This window comes from Ctenopharyngodon idella, chromosome 10 (genome assembly GCF_019924925.1).
Source record: "Ctenopharyngodon idella isolate HZGC_01 chromosome 10, HZGC01, whole genome shotgun sequence".
Taxonomy (NCBI): domain Eukaryota; kingdom Metazoa; phylum Chordata; class Actinopteri; order Cypriniformes; family Xenocyprididae; genus Ctenopharyngodon; species Ctenopharyngodon idella.
The window spans coordinates 40,799,521-40,825,200 of NC_067229.1; the positions used below are offsets into that span (position 1 = coordinate 40,799,521).

At 36.9% G+C, this 25,680-nt stretch overlaps 1 protein-coding gene across 2 annotated transcripts; it reads right to left on the reverse strand.

The window, feature by feature from the left end:
- Positions 1–194: 194 nt before the first annotated feature.
- Positions 195–25,680, reverse strand: c10h21orf91 (chromosome 10 C21orf91 homolog). 2 transcript variants are annotated; one of them, XM_051910873.1, is made up of 5 exons: positions 25,535–25,680; positions 22,195–22,328; positions 9,565–10,080; positions 6,931–6,993; positions 195–2,203 (listed from the first exon to the last, which is right to left on the reverse strand). In XM_051910873.1, the coding sequence occupies exons 2-5, from the start codon at positions 22,319–22,321 to the stop codon at positions 2,037–2,039; spliced, it is 873 nt and encodes a 290-aa protein (XP_051766833.1). In that variant the 5' UTR covers positions 22,322–22,328; positions 25,535–25,680; the 3' UTR covers positions 195–2,036. The 2 variants fall into 2 exon arrangements, with proteins under 2 accessions (XP_051766833.1, XP_051766832.1); XM_051910872.1 differs by having other exon boundaries at positions 25,467–25,656.

Genomic DNA, 25,680 nt, shown 5'->3' on the forward strand with positions numbered 1-25,680 from the left:
AGCACAATATTTCTAATTAGGAAGACATATCTTTCCAGTGTTTTAACACCCTTTTAAAATCCAAGAATAATGAATTTACTTTATTATTCACTTTACTGATCAGGTATCAGATGAATGGCTATTACACATTTTAGAAACAATCCTATCAGCTGCTGCTGAGCCCAGTGAATGAAATGAAAAGAATCACACAGAGGTTTAGGAAAAATATTTTTATTAATTCATTCCCTTAAAGAAAATGTACACATCACTCCAAACAAAAGCATCCAGAAATCTTCCACACTGATGGGAAGATCCACTAACACAACAGTATTGCATAAACCACTTAAAATGTCACACGACACAGACAGACCACTGGAAAAACAACAAAACAAAAAGCAAAATAATAGTACAATAATGAATAAACATAAGAGAAAATGAGTAAGACATCATGAACACCAACATAAGTTAACATATGGTCTACATATGCACACTCGAGACAAAAATGAATCTCATCCAGCTCATGTAGTTCATTCAGTATCTCCACAGCACACAGACATTTGGGCAGTGTGCTTCATTTCATTAACTCCTTTATGTCAAATCACAGAGTGAACCATAAAAGAAAGATTTTAAACTGCACAAAGAAAGCAAACCACACTTTAGACACGTATTGCTTCTTGTCCACAACTCATCCATAATTACAGCTATAGTTTGCTGACTTTACCTTTCAGAGCATAACCAGAATTACACAGATAACTCGCGCATAGAAAATAAAATATTCTTAGAAACCCCAGAGGGGTCAGTCGAATGTGTATCTCTTATAAAGAGAACCGATAATTCAAAATACCTAGCTGATTCCTTGAAACAATGTTGATATTTGCATTTTTTAAAAAAAGATTCTAGAGATAATAGGCTTAATACAACAATAATAATAGACACGGAGCCATGCACACACATCAGGGCAGCAAGTGAACAGGATTCTCTGAACGGCCACCAGATGGCGACACAGTCTGTTCTGAAATCAAGGCAGCTGGATAAACGTTGCTTTTGCCCTGACGATACTTTCACTTTATGCACGGACTCTAAATATAAGAAACTATACAATAATACCACAAGAAAACAACACGACAAAAAATGAAAACCACACATTAAAAAAAAAAAAAAGTAATAGAGAACCAATGAGCAAATTTGGTTTTAAATATTTGTAGCAAGCAAATAATTGTCCTAACAAAATAAATACTGAAATAGTTACCTTGAGGTAACAAAGGCTTTGGTTAAGCATTCCTATCGTTCCATTATTAATCCCAGCACCAAGTTAAGCCTAAATCAAAGTTAGGCTTGTGCTTAACATGTGTGAACTAACCATACCAGCTGAAACATTCATGTCCAGACTGCTATTTTCTTAATCATAACTTGTGAAATGTTGTGACGCACCTATGAAATGTCAATTTGAAGAACGCTTCTTTAAGAGTGCAATAAAAGAAATGTAAACTTCCACTAAAGAGTTCGTGCTGTATCTCAGCACAACAGGAGAAATATGCCTTAGAGTAACGGAACAACCATAGTCATTAACAAGTTCCACTGCAATGAGCAGAGGGAGGGGAAAAACTGTTAACTAAGGAACAGTTACCACAGCAACACCACAACCAATCAGCAAGCCCGAATGTGCAGGAGGAACACTGTCAGACTGATCCAAGTCTATTAACCACCCATGATCAAGTGTAGAGAGTAAACAGTGATATGAGGAGTAAAAAGCAACATATGAATGGAATAATGAAAAAAAAAAAAAAAAAAAAAAAAAAAAAAAAAAGAGTCTTTGTAAGGTTTTAAAACACCTCATTCTGCATAGAAACACTTTGGACAGGCCTGCAAAACACTTTTGCTTTTAAAAGTCCAGCTGAAAATTCAGATGCCACCTTGAAGAACGAGGTGACATTAAATTTATTAGCACAGTGTGTGCGTTTCTGGTCCGTTTGAGCTTTGAGCTTCCGCAAGAGTCTGCTTGGAGCTGCGGTTTCTTTTCGGTCATTGAGGGGACACAGTTGTCCCTAAAAAAGGTCTCATTCCACTGGGTTGTTGCCAGCTTTGACCCCGGCTCGCCCGATCTGGAGCCACGGCAGCTTGGCACAGTTTTTGAAGAGCTGCTCGATGGCTATGTGCCGTACATGAAGCTCTGATGAAAGAGAGTCCTTCTCCTGCACGGCTACAGAGAGCTCCTCAAACACACCTGAGGGACAAACACAGAGTTTGTGTATTAGTTCAAGAGGCTCAAACACAAGAATAATGGTAACCTACATAATAAACTTGAAATATGCATTATAAGAAGGGCTCAATAATAAGAATAGCCAGCTGGCCAGAGTGCAGAACTCTCGCTTACAATTTTTTTATAGCTTGCATGCATTTTCATTAAGACCCCCTGTGGTGAAAATCAGGTTTTTTATGTTGTTTATGTGTCTATGTGGTGTTTTTAATATGCTTTAAGACAAACCATGTGCAAATTCATCAGTCATCATCGCTGAGTATTTTCTCCTTAAAACTGCAGTGTACCAAAGACAGTCTCCAAAACGTGGTTTGAAACCACCTGTTTCCTGCCGTCACAAACGTAACCAATCCCGTCAACATGTGGAGTGGGGCTTTTCTCCACTGACTTTCTATGATGCTTAAAGCATTTCTAAGATATGCTGATTTTGGATGGCATCTGTCTGACTCTGAGATGGTGAATGGGAACATGGTTTGTGTAACATTAGCAACACATTATTAGCTGTTTGATAACGTAGTCAAACCGAAGGCTAATCATATCAATTACCATTATGTGTCCAATGTTGTAGAGAGTGATACACAAAATGCATTACCATTCTGATACATCGACTTTGTAGACAACCCTATATAAGTTGCTCTTCTACTTCTGAATCAGTTTCTGATACATGGCTGATTCAACCAATATTTCCACTTGCCATTGTGTAGCATTTACTACAGTTGACCAAGTGGATCTGGTATTCTGAGCTTGTGTGAGTGGAGGCGGGGACTAATTTGCATATTCATGGTTCCGCGTATACTAAATGAAGCAAGGGTGTAGTTAAATTCAAACTATTTTAAAGGATTAGTTCACTTCTGAATGAAAATTTCTTCATAATTTACTCACCCCCATGTCATCTAAGATGTTTATGTCTTTTTCTTCAGTTGAAAAGAAATTAAGGTTTTTGAGGAAAACATTCCAGGATTTTTTTCTAGATAGTGGACTTCAGTGGGGTTCACTGGGTTGAAGGTCCAAATTGCAGTTTCAGTGCAGCTTCAAAGGGCTCTACATGATCCCAGACAAGGAATAAAGGTCTTATCTAGTGAAACGATCGGTCATTTTCTAAAGAAAAATAAAAATTGATATACTTTTTAACTGCACTTGCACTGCTCCGCGATGTGCCACGCATTACGTAATCACGTTACAAAGGTCACGTGTGACTTAGGTGAAAGTACAGATCCAGTGTCTACAAAGCGAACATGCAAAGATTAAGCCAAATGCCCTTTACAAAAAAAAGGTAAAACAACAATATCGGATGATTTTAAAGTTGGAGGAGAAAATTAGATGAAGTTTTTTGCCCTACCGCAGTACTTCTGCCTACGTTACACAGGACCTTTCTAACGTTTTGCGTGGCCAAAAAGTATACTTTTTTTTAAATGACCAATTGTTTCACTAGATAAGACCCTTATTCCTCGGCTGGGATCATGTAGAGCCCTTTGAAGCTGCACTAAAACTGCAATTTGGACCTTCAACCCATTGAACCCCAGTGAAGTCCACTATGTGGAGAAAAATCCTGGAATGTTTTCCTCAAAAACCTTAATTTCTTTTCAACTGAAAAGAAAGACAAACATTTTGAATGCCATGGGGGTGAGTAAATTATCAGGAAATTTTAATTCTGAAGTGAACTAATTCTTTAAGGCATGAAGAAATTATTTTCACAGGAGAAAAATGCTTAAATATGTCATTTTGATAATCAAAGATGAGTTTTAAGGGAAAGGGATACAATTATTGACTGCAGGGGACTTTAAACATTTGGCTTTCTGTGAAATTTGGTTGTGAAATGTTTGTTTAGCAAAGCTAGGTTTAGCAAGCTAGGTTTGTTTGTTTGTTTTTAATGCCATGCCAGCTTCTGTGGCTATTTTCATGGCAAGGAAAAATTATGGTAAAACTATATCAGGTGTAACTGATTAAACTATATCTAGTTTAACTTTGCTAAAAACTTCTTCAAAAGAGTTAACTGAATAAAAAGGGGTTAAAACCAGCACAATCTAATAAAACATGCTTCAATGATAAAGAGTTTTGACAGAAAGAACATTTTGGTGGATCTTCTCCTGCTATTAAAAACTTGTGTGTCATTCTGGAATGGCCTATTCTGCAACTGGTATAAACAATCTGGTCCCATCGGTTTGAGATTTGATAGAAACTTCTTCCAACATTGGGGCTGATTTCATGAAGTTTGTTTATAGCATATAAATCCCATTCTGTTTGCCATTTGTTATTAATATAAAAATGAATTATTGGTTTTTTAAAAGCTAGGTAAAATTATCTTACTGGCTGATACAGAGGGAGCTTTTATCAAAGTTACAAGACTTTTAGTTTAATAGTCTTGTTGGCATCAGTAAGACTGGGTTGAAAATTACACACCAATCAATAATGTCTGCCATCATTTTCCAGAAAAAGTGTTTATGAATTTATGGAGCATCTTGTATAACTATAAAAATAACATGATTTACAGCTATTATTGCAAAATCTCTGTAAAGAAAAAAAAAAAAAAAAAAAAAAAAAAAAAACCCTAAATGTAACATTTAATCTTTTCAATAATTTATATTAAATAAAAATAAATGCAAATAAAATAAATAATGAAAAGTAAAAATAATAAAATAATGAAAATGTAAAATTAAATAAAAAAACAATTAATGTAAAAGAAATTTAAAGGGATAGTTCACCCAAAAATGAAAATAACCCCATGATTTACTCACCCTCAAGCCATCCTAGGTGTATATGACATTCTTCTTTCAGACAAACACAATCAGAGTTATATTAAATAATGTCCAGGCTAATCCATGCTTTATAATAGGAGTGGATGGTGCCCCAAATTCTAAAGACAGAAAAAATGCACTCATCCATTATAAAAGAAGTCCACACGGCTCCGGGGGTTAATAAAGGCCTTCTGAAGCGAAGCGATGCGTTTGTGTAAGAAAAATATCCATATTTCAAACTTTATAAACTTTTATCTCTAGCTTCCGCTAACTGTCGTACGCGTGTTCACGAGAGAGTGGCGTCCCAGCTTATGACGCAGGACGCATGCGCAGTGTGAGCTCCGGTGATGAACAGAGGAGAGAGCAAAACAAAATACCAGTCACAAATTAAAAGTACAAAACTAGGATTTCTTAAGAAAAATGTTGGAGGATTTCGATATAAGCCAAGAGAAGACTTTTTTTTTTGCCCAGCCATATTTTTTTGAACCAGAATATACCGACCAGGAACTCCGGGAGATGGAGGAGACTGCAGCAGCAAAACAAACTGAAAAACAGTTGGCCGAGGCATGTTTATATTGTCGGAGTAAATGCCAATCACTAGTGAAAACCACGTTAGCCAAACCCCGTAAGTCACATCACCAAAAACAGCAGGCTAAGAGGGAGACAACACACCCAGATAGCAAGCAGTAAACAAACTGCGCAACTGACAGAGAAAGCGGTAACTCACCCATCTGATGAGCCCAAAGTGGTGGAAGACACAACAGTGTAGAGAGCTCGCAGCAGCCCGATGGGAAAACTTGCAGGCAGTAAAAATTGCAGTCAACAATCAAGTCCAAAGCACCAACAGTTAGAATTGGAGTAATCCGAAAAGCACAGTAATCCGATGGTGGTGTAGAAATACAAATAAAGCAGTAATCCGATCAGTGCAGCAAAACATACAAACAAACAATCCAGGTTTGAAGCGGCAGCCAGTCACGCACAGCGCTCTGCATCTCCCTTTGATGTCGGTGCACGTATTCTCAAGACTTTAGCTTTGTTGAAGCAACCCAGACATTCACAAGAAATCAGCATTTTAACACTAATAAAATGTAGAGTATAGCTCAAATAATTCGCTTCTTCACGTGGACATCCTTTGCTGTACACAACTTGGTTCTCGCGAGACTAGCATATTCTCACCGGAGCTCACACTGCGCGTGCGTCTTACATCACAAACTGGAACGCCACTCTCTCGTGAACACGCGTACGACAGCTAGCAGAAGTTAGAGATTACAGTTTATAAAGTTTTACATATGGATATTTTTCTTACACAAACGCATCGCTTCAGAAGGCCTTTATTAACCCCCCGGAGCCGTGTGGACTTCTTTTATAATGGGTGAGTGCATTTTTTTCCTGTCTTTAGAATTTGGGGCACCATCCACTCCCAGTATAAAGCATGGATTAGCCTGGACATTATTTAATATAACTCTGATTGTGTTTGTCTGAAAGAAGAATGTCATATACACCTAGGATGGCTTGAGGGTGAGTAAATCATGGGGTAATTTTCATTTTTGGGTGAACTAACCCTTTAATAATGAAATGTAAAAGTAAATAAATAATGACATGTAAAAACAAACACACAAAGAAATAACTAAATAAATATGTAAGCAAGTGGCGGGGCCAGATAAAATGTTGGCAGGGCAAGTACAAACTGGGCCAGAGGGAAACTATACTGTTGAGCCTTGAAATAATGAATAAATTATCTACCACATAATTATTTAATAATGATTATTTAATCATAATTTAATAATTTGCAGGAAATATGGTATATCACATCAAAAAACAATTTATTACCAATATCAAGTCACTCTTCCTCAAAGCATGTGTTTAGGTTAAATGGAGTAGTTCACCCAAAAATGAAAACTGTCATATATTTCTTATTTTGGCTGAACTATCCCTTTAAATTTTGAAGATCAAACTCACTTTGTATCTGTAGCAGCAGCTGCTCGTTCAGCTGGCGAAGATCCTCCACACTCATCGTCACCACTGAAAGGGAAAGATAAACAATAAAGTGGCTATAAAAATCATTCCCTCGCTATCCTTTTCAATAAAATGAAAACTGACAAACATCTCCTTTCACAGCTGAAGGCAGATGACTTCATAACAGTCCTTGAGACGCATTCTAATCAAATGTGCGGCTCTGAAAAGCATGTGGTGTGACCCTGATGACATATCTGTTTTTAACAGAAGCCTTTTCTTTGGGTGAGATAAAAAGGAGACAGACATTGAAGAACAGAGAGAGAAATCAAGGTCTAGTTTGTGACCTCAGCCCTTTATTGGTGTTTTGTGGACTGTATTGATGGGAAAGATGCAGAGATACAAGGCGTCAGATAAAAACCTAATGGTGAGGATATCGATTTCTTTCCTACACTTTGTCAAAGATGTTACCGTAAGAATTAAACTGAAGCCAAAACCATTCACTGTTGCTTGATTTTATAATAGCAACAAAACCATAGCAAATTAACTACTATTTAAGGTTTGAGGAAAACATTCCAGGATTTTTCTCCATATAGTGGACTTCAGTGGGGTACAACGGGTTGAAGGTCCAAATTGCAGTTTAAATGCAGCTTCAAAGGGCTCTACATGATTCCAGCCAAGGAATAAGGGTCTTATCTAGCGAAACGATCAGTCATTTTCTAAAAAAAAGAAAATGATATAGTTTTTAACTACAAATGCTCATCTTGCACTGCTCTGCGATGTGCCACACATTATGTAATCACGTTGGAAAGGTCAAGCGTGACGTAGGCAGAAGTACCGATCCAGTGTTTACAAAGCGAATGTACAAAGACTAAGTCAAACGGCCTTTACAAAAAAAAAGGTAAAACAATGATGTTGGATGATTTTGAAGTTGGAGGAGAAAATGAGGTGGAGTTTTTCGCCCTACTGCGGTACTTCACCTTTCCAATGTGCTTACGTAATGTGTGGCGGATCGCAGAGCTAGTGCAAGACGAGCATTTGTGGTTAAAAAGTATACGTATTTTTATTTTTTCAGAAAATGACCGATCATTTCGCTAGATAAGACCCTTATTCCTAGGCTGGGATTGTGTAGATCCCTTTGAAACTGCAATTTGGACCTTCACCCCATTGGTCCCTATTGAAGTCCACTATATGGAGAAAAATCCTGGCATGTTTTTCTCAAAAACCTTAATTTCTTTTCGACTGAAGAAAGAAAGTCATAAATTGAGTGAGTAAATTATCAGGAAATTTTGATTCTGAAATGAACTAATCCTTTAAAGCAGGGGTGCCCAATAGGTCGATCGCAAAGACAATGCTGATAGATCGCACACAAATTTAATGAATGCTTTTGTTAAATTTTAATAAACAGAAATATAACAATGCCCTTCCTTATCCTTTTAGAATCTGTCTGACTTGCATTTGACTAATACATTTTTACCAGGCAAGAGTTTTGTTTATTCAGTTGCCATGACAACTAGCCAGAGAACAGAGCGCGAAGACGGCTTCCTCCAAATACGCACGAAACAGCCGTCTCTGAAGTGAGCGTGCACGTATTGAGCAGACGGTTTTCATGGACACATCCACATTCATGTTCAGCATTTTCGCACATAGAGCTTGTTGGTGTATAATACAATGATAATTAAGGAAAAGCATCCTCCTCCTTGTACTTAGCAATGAATCCGTTCGAACTGCCGACCATCGCATGTACTCCGTCAGTTGTGATTGACACCAGTTTAGACTTTGGCAGCTGTGTTTTGTCGACAAAGATTATGTAAAGCTGTCTGATTCTATTCAGTGCAAGTCATCAGAATAAGGTAAATGCCCTGGCTATTGTAATCTGTTTTGAGTTTAGTGTTAAAATTGAAAATTGTTCAAATTGAATATCAACATGAACATGTATTATTATTTTCCTTAATTCCATGTAGAGATACATGCAGTAGTAGCAACAAGCATTTGAAATGTATTTTTTGAAATTAAGCTGTTTTTTATTTTTTTTTGGTTGGTAAATCTCATTTAGTTGATCATTTTAAAAGTAGATCATCAGGCAAAAAAGTGTGGGCACCCCTGCTTTAAAGTAACTGCTTTGTAATTGAATATATTTAAAAAGTAATTTATTGATGGGAAGCTTAATTTTCAGCATCATTACTCCAGTCTTCAGTGTCACATGATCCTTCAGAAATCATTCTAATATGCTGATTTGGTGAATAAGACATTTCTCATCATCAATGTTGAAAACAGTTGTGCTACTTAACATTTTTATGGAAACCGTGATACATTTTTTCAGAATTATTTGAATATGAAGTTTAAATGAACAGCATTTATTTGCAATAGAAATCTTTTGCAACAATTTCTTTACCCTTTTTTTGAAGAGACATTTTTAAAAACAATGTTTGTCACAACCGTGATACTTTTTGGTCAGGATTCTTTGATGAATAGAAAGTTCAAATGAACAGCATTTATTTGAAATAGAAATGTTCTGTAACATCTTTACTATTACTTTTCATCAATTTAACATGTCCTTGCTAAATAAAAGCATTACTTTCTTTCAAAAAAAAAAAAAAAAAATGCCAGATCCCAAATGTTTGAAGAATAAGTACTCACGTTCTTCTCGACTGTGTCCTGTTTGTCTCCTCTGTCTAGCTGTGTCTCTCTGCTCTCGGTTCTGCGGTTCTCGTGGGTGGTGTCTCTCTCCAGCCCATAATCCCTGGCATGAACCCTGCAGGAGGTCGAGACCAAGCTCCTCAGAGGAGTGGCAGTCCAGCATGGATTTCCCGTACTCCGACACTGCCATTGATGCCTCGTCCGCCCATCGCGGTGCGTAGCGGGGAACTTGGGCATCCGACTGGGGTACGAGCTTCCTACCGCCCTGCTGGGAGTGACACAGAATCTGTTTGGCCCCCCAGCGCCCAGGTGTTTCTGCGGTTACAGAGTCTCTGTTCTGGGTGTACTGTATAATGCGGCTGATTCGCTGGCTCAGAGCCCGTTTCACGCCCTCGTATGCGCTGTGAGAGGCCTTGGCGCGGGAGAGCTTCTGGTTGGCGATGAGATGGTACTTTTCGAAGCAGTCCCTATGCCCACGTAGAGATTTGGAGTGCAGCAGGGTGGTGCTGGATACACCTAGTATAAAAAATAAATAAATAAATAAATAAAAAAAAAAAAAAAAAAAAAAAAAAAGGACACACTTAGATATTTGCAATTCACCGCTTGTCATGGGCTAAAAATAGCACAAATGCTACTTTAGCATATAAAAATGCTTATCACGTGTTTATGATGGGCCTTTCTAAATATAAAGTCACATGACAACAACTGTGCCATTTTGCTAGATTAAAGGAAGTACACATCTTAATCCCCTTCAACCTTTAAACACTGTATAACTGACAAGCTTTAAACAGATGTATCTATAAATCGGTCTATCTCTCAGCACCTGAAAACATTACTTCCTGTTTTGGGTCTTTGAAGAGCAGAGTAAAAACACATCTCTGCCTGAAATGTAAAGCAGGCCAAGAACAAATAAAACACAGAGGCACAGAACGAGTGCTTTGTGTGTTGGTTTTGTGTTAGTATGTGACATTTTTGTGTCAGAGCTTAGTTTTGTTCAAACATGTTTTGCCACACAGCAGTCAGCATCAGAGACGGTTGTGGGATGAGACAGAGACAGACACACACTCATTTGCTTTTAAAAGGAAAAGCTGAAAATTCTGCCATTATTTACTCTCTCTTATGTTTTTCCATATGTGGGACACAAAACAGGGCTCGATGTAAAGAACTGATTAATGGCCAGGGCCCAAAAACAAAGCACTATCATTTAATTTGTATATTTGTTCTGGTAGTGTGTGTGTGTGTGTGTGTGTGTGTACTTCATGAGAGCAGCAGTGACGTCTTATTCATGAACAAATTATTCTGATGAGTCAGATCTTTTTAGTGAATCATTTGATCCAGTTTACATGGATCTGGTTCTATAATTCACCTCACTGACTTGATTCAGCCAAGTGCAATTTTGAACAATCCCTTTGAAATTTACTCACCCTCATGTTGTTCCAAACCTGCATGAGTTTCTTTTTTCCTGTTTCTTCTATTTTGAGGAATGTTGGTAACCAGACAGTTGATGGTCCCCATTGACTTCCATAGTAATTTTTATCTTACTATGGAAGTCAGTGGGGTCCATCAACTGTTTGATTACCTACATTCTTCAAATGTCTTCTTTTGTGTTCAGCAGAAGAAAGAAACTCCAGGAAACTTCCAGGTTTGGAACAACTTGAGGCTGTGTAAGTGATGACAAAATTTTAATTTTCGGGCAAACTATTCTTTTAAGAACAAACCGATAGGAAGCAGCACTAAACAGTGGATTAGTCATAACCGGTGGTTTCATTTGTTTCAAGGTAACTGTGAGCTGAAGAGCCCTCACCACATACACGGTTTATTTCCAGTAATGTCTGCGCACAATGTACCACTAAACTCAAGACTTAAGGTATCTGGTTTAGCTTGACTCACTGTGCTTTTCTTAAGCAGAGCAGCTCACAGCTGAGAGAAGGCAAAAGCCAAATTCATTCGCTGTCTTACGATAAACCAATTTCCTGCACTTCACAGTGAAGTCTGAATAACAGGAAAGAACACTGTAGAGTGCGATTATAAATAGAGGTACTGAAGGTTAGAACAGCACACACACACACACACACACACACACACACACACACACACACACACACACACACACACACACACACACGCAAGACTGGCTCTGACAGAGAACATGAGCACAGGGAGTTTGGAGCATTTTAACCACACTTTTTTTGAACGCAGTGTCTCCCAGGATCACCGTAAGCCAGTACAACCCAAAAAAAAATCAAATCATTACTGCAGGATTCATGAGCCAAGCAAACAAGACCCTGAAGAAGTGTGTGACTTTCATATAAAGAGATTTTAAATGCAACTTTCTTGCATTTAACTTTCTCTATGGTCATCACTGACTGATCTCTTATGCTCACAAAGGCTGCATTTATTTGATCAAAAATACTGAGAAAAAACAAACAAAAAAAACAAAAAAAACAGTAATATTGTGAAATATTATTACAATTTAAATAATGGTTTTCTATTTTAATATACTTTAAAATATAATTTATTTTTCTATGATGCAAAGATGAATTTTCATCAGCCATAACAGTCTTCAGTGTCACATGATCATTCAGAAATCATATATTTTAAAGTATATTAAAATAGAAAACCATTATTTTAAATTGTAATAATATTCAACAATTTTACTGTTTTTATATACACACATATACAAATAATATAAATAATAAAATAATAAAAAATAATAAAATTCTAATATATTATATATTTGTATATACATTATTATACATTTGATTATTACTATTATTTACTAAACAACAATAACAACAACATGCATATTTGAATATAAAAAATAACTTAAAATGTAACTCCATGACTGCTATAAATTCTTAAACACACTTGCTGGGAAAAAAAAGTGACGCTCGTCTCAGCAAGCACCTCTAAAAAAAGGCATGTAGTCAAAACACGAAATTTGTGTCAACTTGCAAATAACTGATTTCAATATCTAGCTGATGTCTGAAAGCAGACAGAAGAAGAAGTGTTCTGAATCAAAACCTTTAGTGATGAAATACTCAATGGTGCTTGTGTAACACTCTGGCCTCAACAACAACGACAACAAGCAAGTGGTAAGAATGACAAGAATGGAGATTGAGACAAGAGAAAAGAAAGGAGGCCTTGTAATCCGTGTTACTAGTTAGAAAACAGCACCAAAGAGATTAGCCGATTAGCCAAGGGTGTAGGTGGGGGGGGAGGGGGAGGGGGTCGCTGTCATGGAAACTGTAATCTTATCAAGTGCAATCTATGTCATTGCCTTTTCATCGTTCCATTAAATCACCATTCCACTCGCAGTTATTGCTCACTTTAGATAAACAGAGCATTCAATTACATCATAAACAACCTTCAAACAAATTGCAAACATCTCAGTGTGATGTACACCATGTACACCGCAAAATAACCGTTCTTGTTCAGTGTTTCCAAGGATAATGATTGTGCACTGCAAAAAAATGATAAATGTGTTCTCAATCTGAGATTCATATATTGAGAAACGTTTCAATTCTTCATATGAAATGGTTTAGCCACTGAATCAGCCTGTTCTTCCTGTCTCATGCGGGTTAATTCACAACCACGTGGGCTGCTTCTGCTTTATGAAGAAAGGACACTGGATCCTTGACACACTTCAGTGTGTGTGTTTGTGTATGCAGAGGGAATGGGGACGTGGGGTAATAGTGGAACCGCCATGCCCAAAACAGCACCTCATGATTAAAACTGGAGCGCAGTCAACAGCTGCAGTGATTGACATGGAGGCGTCACATCACCCACAGCAAAATAAATATAGCTGGTCATATATCATATATACTGCTCCTACAGAAGCAATCAACCACTACAGACCAGAGTAAAATCAATCCTTTGGATTAGGATTAAAATGCTCTTCAAGGCTCAAATAGAACCATAAAGGTAGGGATGCTAAAAATGCAGAAATAAATTGAAGAGATGCGGTAATTTTTTTTTTTTTATCAAAAGGAATTAAATAATTAAAAGGGATTAAAGGGAATAACGAAAAAGAAACCAAAATGGTGAAAGTTCCAGGTCTATTGTAGTTAAGTAATCAATTTAAACTTTATTAAAATAAATTTAAAATAAAATTCACTCTTATTTTCATGTCTAATATGTAAAAAATGCAAAACGCTTCTTGTCTTGTCACATTCATTTATGAATTACATTAATCATATCATCATTAATCAAATAATAGCATGTTTTCAATTCAAAATGCTGAAATTTCATAAAAATGTTGAGTAGTTTGCATCATATTACTGTCGGTCGCTGAATATTTCAATAATAAAACAGTCAAATATTAAATGTTTAACTACTTACTCGCCACGTACTCTTTCACTGCTAAAACGAAAGCATCGCACTGGAGTTCGCACTCATCTTCTGTGACCAGTGATTAAGCCCTGCCTTCTTTGATTTGATTGGTCAGCTCACTCATTCTGACAGTGATGAGCGCTGTTAGACCTCTGAGGCAGACCAGTCTAAAAATGTAACTTTTAAAACTTTTTTTTGTCATCCTAGCAACAAACAGAGCTGTGAATAATGGAGTACAGCAGAGCAGCATCAATAATATCAAATATTGAGGGGGCAATTTGGTCATTTCTAATTATTGGAGGGACTCGTCCCCCTCAATGTCTATGGTGGTTACGGTCCTGCTTCACCAGCATTTCACCATTACATTTGGTAAAACTATTGTCATATCATATAGACAGAAACTCCAAGGTCTTTATGACATCTCATCAAAATAAAGGTTTGGTTTAACTTGAAGAAATCGTGACAGAAATATATTACTATTGTGCAGTAGAATGATGTCATAACAACAATAATAAAACTATATTAAGGAATTGTTCTTCCATGTTTTAATAAACAGTAAACCTTTTTTGTGCAACACATTGATAAGTGTGTATAAAATGTGTATGTTTTAAGAATTCAATTAATTAGACATGCTTTTTGATCATTAAAATTTAGTTAAGCCATTAAAACAGATTTAATAGGGCCCTAAAAAATATTTTGTTAAACTTTTAATAAACTGTTGTTAATTGTATAAGACATGCTTTTTGATTACAAAAATTTAATTTAACCATTAACTGAATCCATAAAAATTAAAACTGAAAAAGGAACACAGTAGCACCATCTTTGATTTTTAACGGGAATGAATGCGAGGCTGTGAGAGATAGACATACATCTCTTCAATGGGTTGTTCTATTATTTCATGCTTTTTTGGATTGTTCTGCTGACGAAACACTGCAAAAATATCTTTCCAAGAAATTTTAGTAGGCAAAAAAAAAAAAAAAAAACTCCAGACAACATGAGTTGTGGAAAATTATAAGTGATCTAGGAGATTTACAGCAAATGCCATTGAAAACACGGTAAATCTAACCCTTACAGCCTCGCTTTCATACCCGTCATGGCGCTGCTCTGAATAAGGTCTAAAGAGCCCTTCATAAAGGCCTGTTCATGCACCTACACATGAGATAACTAAAGGCATTACAATGTACAGCGTTTGCTTACATAAAAGAGAAAGAACACAAAGGTTGAGTTTAATAGTGAACTGTACATTGATAAATTATTTTAGGAAAGTAGACCAACCAGCATACAAACACTGAAAACAAGAACAGAGTAACATTTCCCATGTGCATATCCTGGAATAAACCTGCTGTGAGGCAATTTATGAAGGTAATACTGCATAATACTGCCATCCTACATTACCTATGGGGATGTGTTTTCCCTAATGCCTCCATTTCAAAGGGCAAAAATATTGCTGAAAGCCTCCGATTACACTGGAGCATGGAGAAGCATTACTGAAATGGAAAGCTCGCTGAGCAAAAAAAGCGCAGTCAGCAAATCTGCTCTCATTCGCCATGCAGACTGTATTCACCGATTATCAGAGAGCTTTGGACCTTCGGTGTCAAGAGGTCACGCTAGTGTACTCTTACATCCATCAGTTAGGATAGTCAATATACAAATGTGAGAACAGGAAAAGGTAGAAACATCTCAAGCACACAAGTAGATGCAAACAAACGACACACATTGAGGTTCAGCATTGTATTCGTGCTGTGCTCCAAGTGTCTGGAATATTCGGTTATCCAGCCATTCACTCGGCTGATGTACGCAAGCTCACATTCCACTGCTCTTACGTAAGAGGATAAGAGACGGCCTGTGTCTGCTGCGGGGAAACTGTTAGTGCTGAGTGAGTCTGCTTGGCGGAGCAAGAAACCAGCCAGCCATCAAGGTCTTTCAGGGCCAGTGGAAAAGAAGAGTGGGCAGAGTCTAACACATCAGTGTGATGAGAATAATACCATTAAATAGAATGGCCTTGAAAAAACAAACACGAACATGATACCTTAAATCTTGCAGTTTGATGAGGAGAGGTGTGTTACTACTTGTCTACACAATCCGCAACAGACTTGGTGAGGGAAAAAAAAATCCCATAGACTCTAATTAACGGTGGGACCTGATCTACGGACAAGAATATCAGAGAGTTGGGACTAGAGTTGTCAAAAGTACCGACTTCAGTAGATTTTAAAAATGTGACAAAATGTGACAATACCAGCATTTCCCCCTAGCATTTTGAGCGCTGTTGAGCGGATTCTTAAATACCTCTGATTGGCTATTGTGTTCACGTGCTCAACAGATGTGTCTGTGATTGGCTACAATGATCAACGCTTCAAAAACATGTTGTAAATAGACATTTTTGATGCTCTTCACTGAGCGCTTATACAGATACACACGGGAGCATTTGAAAGCAGGCATCTATAAGCAGATATATTAGGGATCCGCTGATAGACACCTGCTTTTAAACACTCCTGTGCCAATCACATACATATCTGTTGAGCACGTGAACACAATGACCAATCAGAGGTGTTTAAGAATCCGCTCAACAGTGCTCAAAACACTGGTATCGTCACATTTTTAAAATTTCAGTACCAATTTGGTACCTAAGTCTGTACTTTTGACAGCCCTAGTTGGGACAAAGACGGTGCACTCATAATACTATGAATGGGAAAAAATATGTCCTGCCTTCTAAATAAAAAGAGCCAATCACCAATTGGTAAAGTCCTTGCGTCACTGCAGCTGCTGTTAGAAGCTCCGGTTGCTTTAGAAACAGTCAGTGTTCTGAGACGTGCACTTAGGACTGCGCATGCGCATTGGCGGCTTCAGCCTGAAAAATGCCATTTTTTGTCATGATTTGAGCGTTTAGAAACAAAATATAATACAAATTTAAAAAGATAGTTGTTGTCAGTTTTCATTGGTGATTTCAAATATGGAATTCATTTGTAAGTTTGATGAACAGCTTTGGAGAATTTGATGTTTCCCCATTCAAAGACATAGGAGCTGCACTTGCATGACTGAAATAGCTGCCCGAGAGGCGTTTCAAGGATGGCCGCTGAGTGAAATGACTTGCCTGAAAGGGACTTTGGTTGGGATCTTGGGCTCCTTTGACCCTAGCAACCACCCAGAACACACTAGCATCATGGCAACGAGTTTTGCATAAGGAAGCAGCATTAGAAATTGTATTCTATAATATTTCTATTGCCAGGCTTGCATCTGTCAGAGCCAATTCTCCGTCTCTGAAACATACAAGCTAAAATTACAGAATACAGAAATTAATACTTTAATTCAGCAAGAAAGCATTATATTTATCAAAAATGACAATCATACAATTTATATTATATATATATATATATATATATATTATATATATATATACATACAGCAAAATACACAAGGAACACTTCATATCATGCAAAAAAATCTACATAAACTGTCACTGTAATTCAAGGCAAGTAACTGATCTTAAGAAGTCAATCCCCCATGAAACATTTCCCAAGCTATTCCATCAGCTCTAGACAGCATGAATTAAAGTGCTGTTAAAATAAGTAATCTGGCTGCTGCAGTTATTTCTTACATAAGGAAAAAATGCAGCACTACAGGCATCCATTTTCGAACAACACAAGACCCTCGTACATCCATCCAAGAAGTAAAACCAAAATGTACATCGTTTTCTGCAGTCTCCACCATTCTTTCCTTATGTGGTGTGCATTTCTTTCAACAAGCATTTCAGCCAAAAACTAACCATTTTCATATTTCTCAGCTTCTTTGAGTGCTGGAGGGCGTTTAACAGCAAAGGACTTTCATGTGTGTCCAACCATATCGGTATTGGCCACACCAGGAGTTACACATTCTGACTAGCATGTAACTTAGTTCAAATTCACTTGTGCATTTGCATCATTTTGTGCAGATATAAGTTGTAATATTATGTTTATGTTGTATAAATAGCTGAATAATCTCATATAGGATGAGTTTTGTTTAAGTTAATTAACCCGCTAACAAAGTGCTTCAGTTTACAGGTGTTCATTCAACTCTTTAGCTTTAGCGCAGCTCAGACAGTGATGCTGTTATTTGAAACAGTAATATTAAATGTAATGCTATATTATATTGTAATCAGGCTCTCAAAAATCTAAATGTAAATTTTCACAATTTATCAGCCAATATATCAGTTATCGGCTTTCAAATATAAAGAATTAATCGGTTATTGGTCAAAATTTCAATATTGTTGAATCCCTAGCACAGATACAGCAGTTTTTTGTCATCTCTTCTTTTTCTCTGTGCTTGGAGAACCTGCTCTGAGGAAACAGAAAAGCAGAACAGCATGTGCGACTTATGTTAAAAATAGCCACTGAAAGTACCTGCTACAAACAAAATATTTGAACCAAAAAATTACCTCAAATTTATAGTTAGGCTCTGTCCAAAGAAAAATAGAGGTGGACAAATAAATACAGAGAAAAAAAAAATGCAGGGGTTAAGAACGAACATGTTTGGTTACTTCAGAAGCCAGAATGTTTGAGGGTACGCAGGTGTGCGAGCAGGTGTGGGCAAATGAGCTTTCAGGTCTGAACATGCACAGTCAGCTTGTGCTTGTTTACCCACGCCGAGAATGTTGGAGTGTATTGTTAGTGGGAAGAGACTGTAACTCAGTGGCAAACAGCCAATCAGAAGAGGAAGAACCTGTGAGAGAGTACTGAAAGATCACGGGCCTGTCAGAGCCCTCTCATGGGACCACGAGTGCTGTTGTGCAACACTCTGCCATTCTGTGGTGAATCACTCATGACATACAGCTGCCTGCAGCTCACCATCATGGCTGGGTGATTGTGGGCTGCCTGGCCAGATCTCTCTTCTGTTAAATATTCAAGAGCGGTAACCTTCTATCACAGACATGAATATTCAGTGCGTCTAATTCGTGAGCTTGGTGCCGTGTGAGTGGACCCAGCACTTCGACGGAGACACGGATGCTTTCCTCAAATCCAGACGCTTCATAAACTGGGATTATGCGTGTCACAGATAAGCAGATAAAATTTCAGAAAAGCATTTGCAAAAATGACAGCCTGTCTGAATGATCCCTAATTTTTGAGACCGTCTGGACTGAAAATGCATTGCAGTTGAAATCTCAGCTTTGTTTAAATTTCAAGGTAGAAGAATGCAAAAATAAACAGAGTCAACAACAGAGGAAGGGAGGTACAAAAAGACTGATGGAGATTGTTTAATTTTCAAGTGGCATGTGACATTCTCAGGAGACATTGCTAGTACACCACACTGTGTTACACAATACAACAAGGCTTCCAGCAGACAAACACCTGACATTACAAAAGCAGAGGTCATTATGCATAGTTTCCCAGTATGTAACAGAATCCACTAGTCATGCTTTGACAACCTGACCTAGATTGGCCATTGATCCAGCATGACCACAGAATGAAAGTACAGGCCTTTACCAGCAGGACGTGACACAATCAATGTTAGAAAATAAAGCCATGATACTGTAAAAGCAAAACTAGAGATACACTAGAGATGCAATATTAAAATTCTGGCCGATACCTATGAAATGATCATTATTTTCATGTAATGTTGATAACCAAAAAATCTCATATTTCCTAAATAAAAAAAATAAAAAAAACTGGGACAAAAATCATTTACGAATCATAACATTGTAATGTACAGTATGAAAAATTAATATAAATTTTGATATGCTAATAATTATATTTAAACAGTGTAACTATTATTATTGTTTTTAAAGATGAACTTTGAAGTGTGTGTGTTAGATTAAAGTAATCTAAATGTAAAACAATTAAAACGCACAACTAGGGTTATCACTGTACCAACATTTCAGTAGTGGGTACAAATACCAGCAAAATCTTGCAGTTCTTAGTACAAGAGCAAAAACTGTTGATTTTTTTTTGTCTCGTCCTTTGGTCATCACTGTCAATCATTGCAGTTTCCCATTCAATCGCACATTTAAATACAGTTGTAAATATACTTAGCAGCATGAAAAACGAAATTTGTATTCAGATTGTGAATGTGTACAGAAAGCAAGAGAAGATCCTTTATAATCATTAATGGCGCTTTTCCACTGCATGGTACGGTTCGGTACGAGTCACTTTTTGACGCTTTTCCACTGCATGGGACGGCTCAGTATGGAACGGTACGATTCGCTTGAATAGTACCACCTCGGTTGAGGTTCCAAGCATGCCGTACCAATACTAAATGTGACGTGTAAACACTGCAGATCACTGATTGGTCAGAGAGAATCGTCACTACCAGCGTCATTGGATTTGAAACACGAGACACCAAACCCGTAAAATTTAAATAGACAGTAACAGCCACTGCAGTATCATTTGTTCGCGCAACTTTTTTTTTTAAACAACTTGCTTTAAATGACCGCCGCACGCAACTTGAAAAAAGAAATGGCTGTATTGTGGTCAGTAGACGAGGTGCAGACTCATTAATACCCAAGGAGCAGATCCACAGCAGTAGAGGCGGCGCAACTATATCAGTCTATAATCCCTTCCACTTTGAAGCGGTACTAAACCGCAGTGGAAAAGCAAACCGAAAGTAAAGCGAGCCGAGCCGTTCCACGCAGTGGAAAAGTGCCATAAGGCAGTCAATCTCTAAAGTACAAGCTCACTGAATTCTACACTCTTGCAAAAAACTCACTATAATAAAAAAGCAGTCCTAATTTTACAATGCATCTCTTATTTACATCATGTTTACACTGTTAGTTATAATGATAGGACTCGTGAGTGTGTGGCTCGTGCTGAACAAAACAAAAGCTTGTGCATTTTAGTAGATTCTGACTAACTTACTGACTAGCAAATCTGATAGGTCACTGCGTTCACGCGCTCAACAGATTGTGATGGGCTACAAAAGCTTGTAAAAAACATGCTTTAAATAGAAACCTTTGACGATCAGAGAGCACTCAAACAAACACGAACGAGAGTGTTTGAAAGCGTTTCGCCTATACAAACGAAAAATTTCCTGTTTAGAGATTCATTACCAACTAAGAAACCTGAAACAGAAAGTTTCTTTATTTCTGTGTTACAAATATTCATATTATCACAGAAGTATTGGGATAAAAGCTTACAGTTCGGATATAAACACTAGGGTAGCGATCAAAATCATCTTTTGAATCATCTTTATGCCACCAGGTGGCCACAAGTGACTGTTAAAAATGTATTTGTCAATGAATCATTCATTTAAGAGATTTGTTCAAAATTCGCTCGCTGATATATCCAGTAATAAACACGTGAAAAATTTATATGAACTGTTAAGAATAAATATGAGCGAGTCATTGAATAATTCATTAAAACCATTTATTAAAATAATTCATTTAGATTAATTAAACATTTTAAACAGACTGCAGCAATTAACATTTTGCCAGAACCTCTAGTAAATTACATGTTACTTTGTCTAGTTGTCTGTTCAGAATCGTGGGAGAATCATGTCTTTTTTTTTTTTTTTTTTTTTTTTTAAACGTGATTCTCAATTAATCGAAAAATTGTGCAGAAATGTTTGCTAAAGATTACATTTAACATTTTTTTTCCCTAATTTTTAAAAATTTACTTCAAGTGAGTTTTATATGCCGGTAAGTGTAACATAAACGTAAAAAAAATTAAATTGCACAATTAAACATCCAATACTGACCTTTATGAAAAAAAAAAAACAGACAACACCCAATACAGTATCGATATATTGTGCATCTCTAAACAAAATGACACTTTATCTTCTAGTTAATGTCTAATCAGGTTCCCAAACCTCAGAATAATTAAACTTCCTGTTTAGCAATTCCTTCATAACTTCATAACTGAAACCTGAGAATCACATTACAGAAACTAACGGCAGAAAATTCCAGACAAAGGCATGCAATTCCAGAGAAAATTCTTTATGCCCAAGATACCTACTTCCTGCCATGACGATGTAAATCTGTTTGAAACACTAAGTGCTCTTTTGGGGAAGGTTCAGAGCAAAAAAATTGACAGCTGCAGAGAACAAAAGTGCTGCTCCAATGAGGCCCCTCAGGAAACACTAGTCTACCCTTAATAAGCTGAACGTTAATTAGATGCCAAAGTGGCACTTCAAACGCTCCAGTTCACTTTTTTGTGCTGCACATGAATCGGCGGAACAGAAGGCTCACTAATACATGAATGAGGGGGATATGCATGGGCGCATAGAGAAAGAAGTTTTACTCATTTATTAGTATAATCTGACCCAGAACTGGCAAGTTGACATTAAAATGCTTTTACCTGATTTAAAAAAAAAAAAAAAAAAAAGTATTCTTACCTTCTATGCTCAATTCAAAGCACACATGGCAGAAGGAAAGCGTTCCTGTGTCCGTTTCTAGTTTACAGATGCTGCAGATGTTGTCATCGTTCAGGTCTATGTTCACAAAGTGCTCTTCTTCCTCCATGGTGCCTCTGTAAAGCAAACAGAACAAAAAGAGTTATTCAGTTTAATCTCACTTTAGTGCCTTTTGAGATGGAAGCATTTGCTATTGACAATTGCTACTACCCAGGTCCCTTAAGCCCAAAGTATACTTCAATTCTTACGCGTACGCGATGGTCAGTGTGCAGTGACATGAATTTCGTCATCAGAAGAGTATGCGCGTACTGTACGCGCACCACCAATATCATGAGAAATCAAGTCCCCCCCAGGAATCGGGTCTCAGGACCCAGGCAGTAATGCCTGATCAAAAGTTGTTATCGCGATGTCTTGACCAATTATAACCTATTATAAACTATTATATAATGTTTATTAGATTAAGTGCACAAACAACATGCTTGAAATACAAAATGAATGCCTATGTATTGCATAAAACAAACGGGAAACACAACCATGCCTAACAATGTTTTTTTTTTTTTATAAGGATAAGGATTGTTGCAACATACTAATGTTCTGTAAAAGTAATTTAATATTAATTTTACACAATAATAATATGGTATAGTATATAATAATACTATAATACATTTTTAATCAATTAATTGTCATGCTAAGTACACACAAACATCATTAATTTGAAACGTAATCGGGAACTACATTGAAAGCAAAAAACATACCTAATATAATATAAGCTAAGCTAGCAGGCTAATCGGGTAGATGTATGCTATGCTAGTACATAAGATAACTAATAAATAGTAAGAACAAGAAATGCTTGATTTTACAACCTACAGCTTCGGTTACATACTAGTATATGAACCATGCAATTTAAAAAACATTTATGTTGGTCATTATAATGCATTTTAAACTATATAAATTATAACATGATTTTGCAGTAATTGTAATCAGGCACAAAAAAATTCTACCCATTAAAAGCCCATTGAACCAATGGGATCATTCAGGGTACTAAAGGAGACCGGATTCCTGGGGGGACTCAATTTATCACCACAACCGGATATTTGTAAACGCGTGTACTTTGGTTGCACATGCACATTTTTTTTTTTTTTGTAGTAATTAGTTTATCCAGAAGGTGGCAACTGTGCCCTAGGGGCGTCGATTCACAAGTCAGTCGTAGAAAAACTGCATAAACAGAACGGAACGCATGCAAGCTACAGCGACAACAGAGGCCTACACAGACAAGAGGTTGTGCGAAGAGGTTAAAAAGTACACTCATTTGTACAACTCTTCCATGAAAAAATACGAAGATATTTACATGGGTTGTAACTCGTGACGAGAGATTGCTCAAAACTGCGCATGTGTCGAACGCCTGTGTACGCTATACGCATACAAGTCAAATGAAGTATACTTTGCAATGCTGTGCATTCGACTGTGCGTGTTCGCGTAAAAAAAAAAAATTAAGTATACTTTGGGCTTTAATCATAAAATTTTCTCCTCGCATTTAAGTCTCAGGAACAGACCAACAGATTGTAGAGAATATTTTTGTCCCATAAACATAAACGCAATATCAAGATAAGGTAAAAGAAACACATACAGAGACACAATCATATTAACAAGACAGATAAGCAAACATTCAGAACACAACAGGCGTTGGAAGCTGCTGTGCTTCTGTAATTTATTATGGACAGTTTTACAACAGTCTCTTTCATGGGAGCCACTTGGATTCCTGTGAAGCCAAAGGACTCTAGTGTTCAGTGTTTACACACAACTAAATTACCTTTGCTCAAGCCTTACATAAAGCCCCCCTACAGAATGTCACAGCCTGTTGAGTGGACAAATTTGGTTACAATCTGGAGATTATCATGACTCTGTCCATCACAGCCAAACCACTGTCTGCTATTGCAAAACCTATTTCATATTTCATAATCATACTGTAAACAATTCATACTTTCCCTATGACCTTTCCAGTCCTTTGCGATTATTGGATAAAGATTATTAAAAATCATTTTTGATTCAGATCAACTCACCAATGAATCAATCAGACCATTTGTGAACCATTTGAGCGATTAGTTGAAAATTCAGACTCAAAAGAATAATTGGCTCACAATGACTTCCAAGCAAGTTTTACTCTTCATTACAGTAATATTTTTCCAATTGAATATTTTAAAGAATGACATAACTAGAAACTGTTCAATGATTATAGACATTTATATGACGTTTATGATTTAATTACTTCCCATGGCTTTTCCCAAGCTTTTATAGTTCTCTGGTATTTTTTACTTTACTTTAGGAAGCCTGTATAAACAAATTTATCATTTTTTCAACAGGTCCAAACAAGCTTGAAGATCCCTTTTTAAACATTGTTTCCTTTAGATCAAATATTTCTTTCTAGTTCTTTGTTTATACCACAGAGAGATGAAACACAGAACAGTTCAAAGCTGTGTCAAGCGTGGGATCATGTTGAACTTCATCTGATTATGAAAGTCTTTAAACAGCATAACCTAAGGACAAGACACTGTGGTTGTGTATCAAAACCTAGTGTGCTGCCTAGTCAGCTCAAAAGTGCTGCACGTGTCAATGATGGCCACAAATGTTGTCTAGGTAGGTAGCATACTAGGTTATATGACACAGCCTGTGTTATTATTTACTTTAAGTAATTTGTTCAAGTTACTCTAAATTGTCTAAAACATTTTGTGAATATTTTATTTTATTATCTGTTGATAGCTGCACGTGAACGTTATAGATTTAGCTAAAAACCAGAAGATATTGCCCAAATCAAACCAAAACTTGATGTAGATTTGACATTTAGATAATCAACAAAAAGCTATCAACCTATTTCAGGTGGATTTAATACCAGTTTAATGTATAAAAGTTAACTTTATTTGGTGAGAAAGAGTATCATTAGCATTTTAGTTTAAAGTGGGCAGAAGTTAACCCAACACTAACAAAGCTTGAGGATTTTCACTACTTAAACACACACATTTTGATATACCTATAAACAAAAAGCCTAATTAACACAACATTACATGACAAAAGACTTTAAATACAGTTTTAAAGACATTCTGTTTTGGAATATACCGACACCGATACCTCAAGCGAAACACCAGTATAGACCCGTTATCTAGCGGCGTAACGTATATATTTCTCATTAAAAAATCCCCTGAAAACGTCACCTTCTAGAAAAACAGACGATACCTACAGACCTTATCGACGTTAATTACCTTAATAGTTACGTTGTCAGAAGAAATTTCAAGACAATCCAGATGGAAACAGAGGGAAATTGGCTGACCTTAGAGGTAAACCACGCTGCTAGAGCGGCGGGTGTTGTTATTGAAGCGAACTGCAAGCAGCTACAAGTACAGCAACGACAAAGAAAGAATCCTCTAACAGACGCGACTCAAGCCACTCTAGTATACCTCCATGTTCGATCACGTG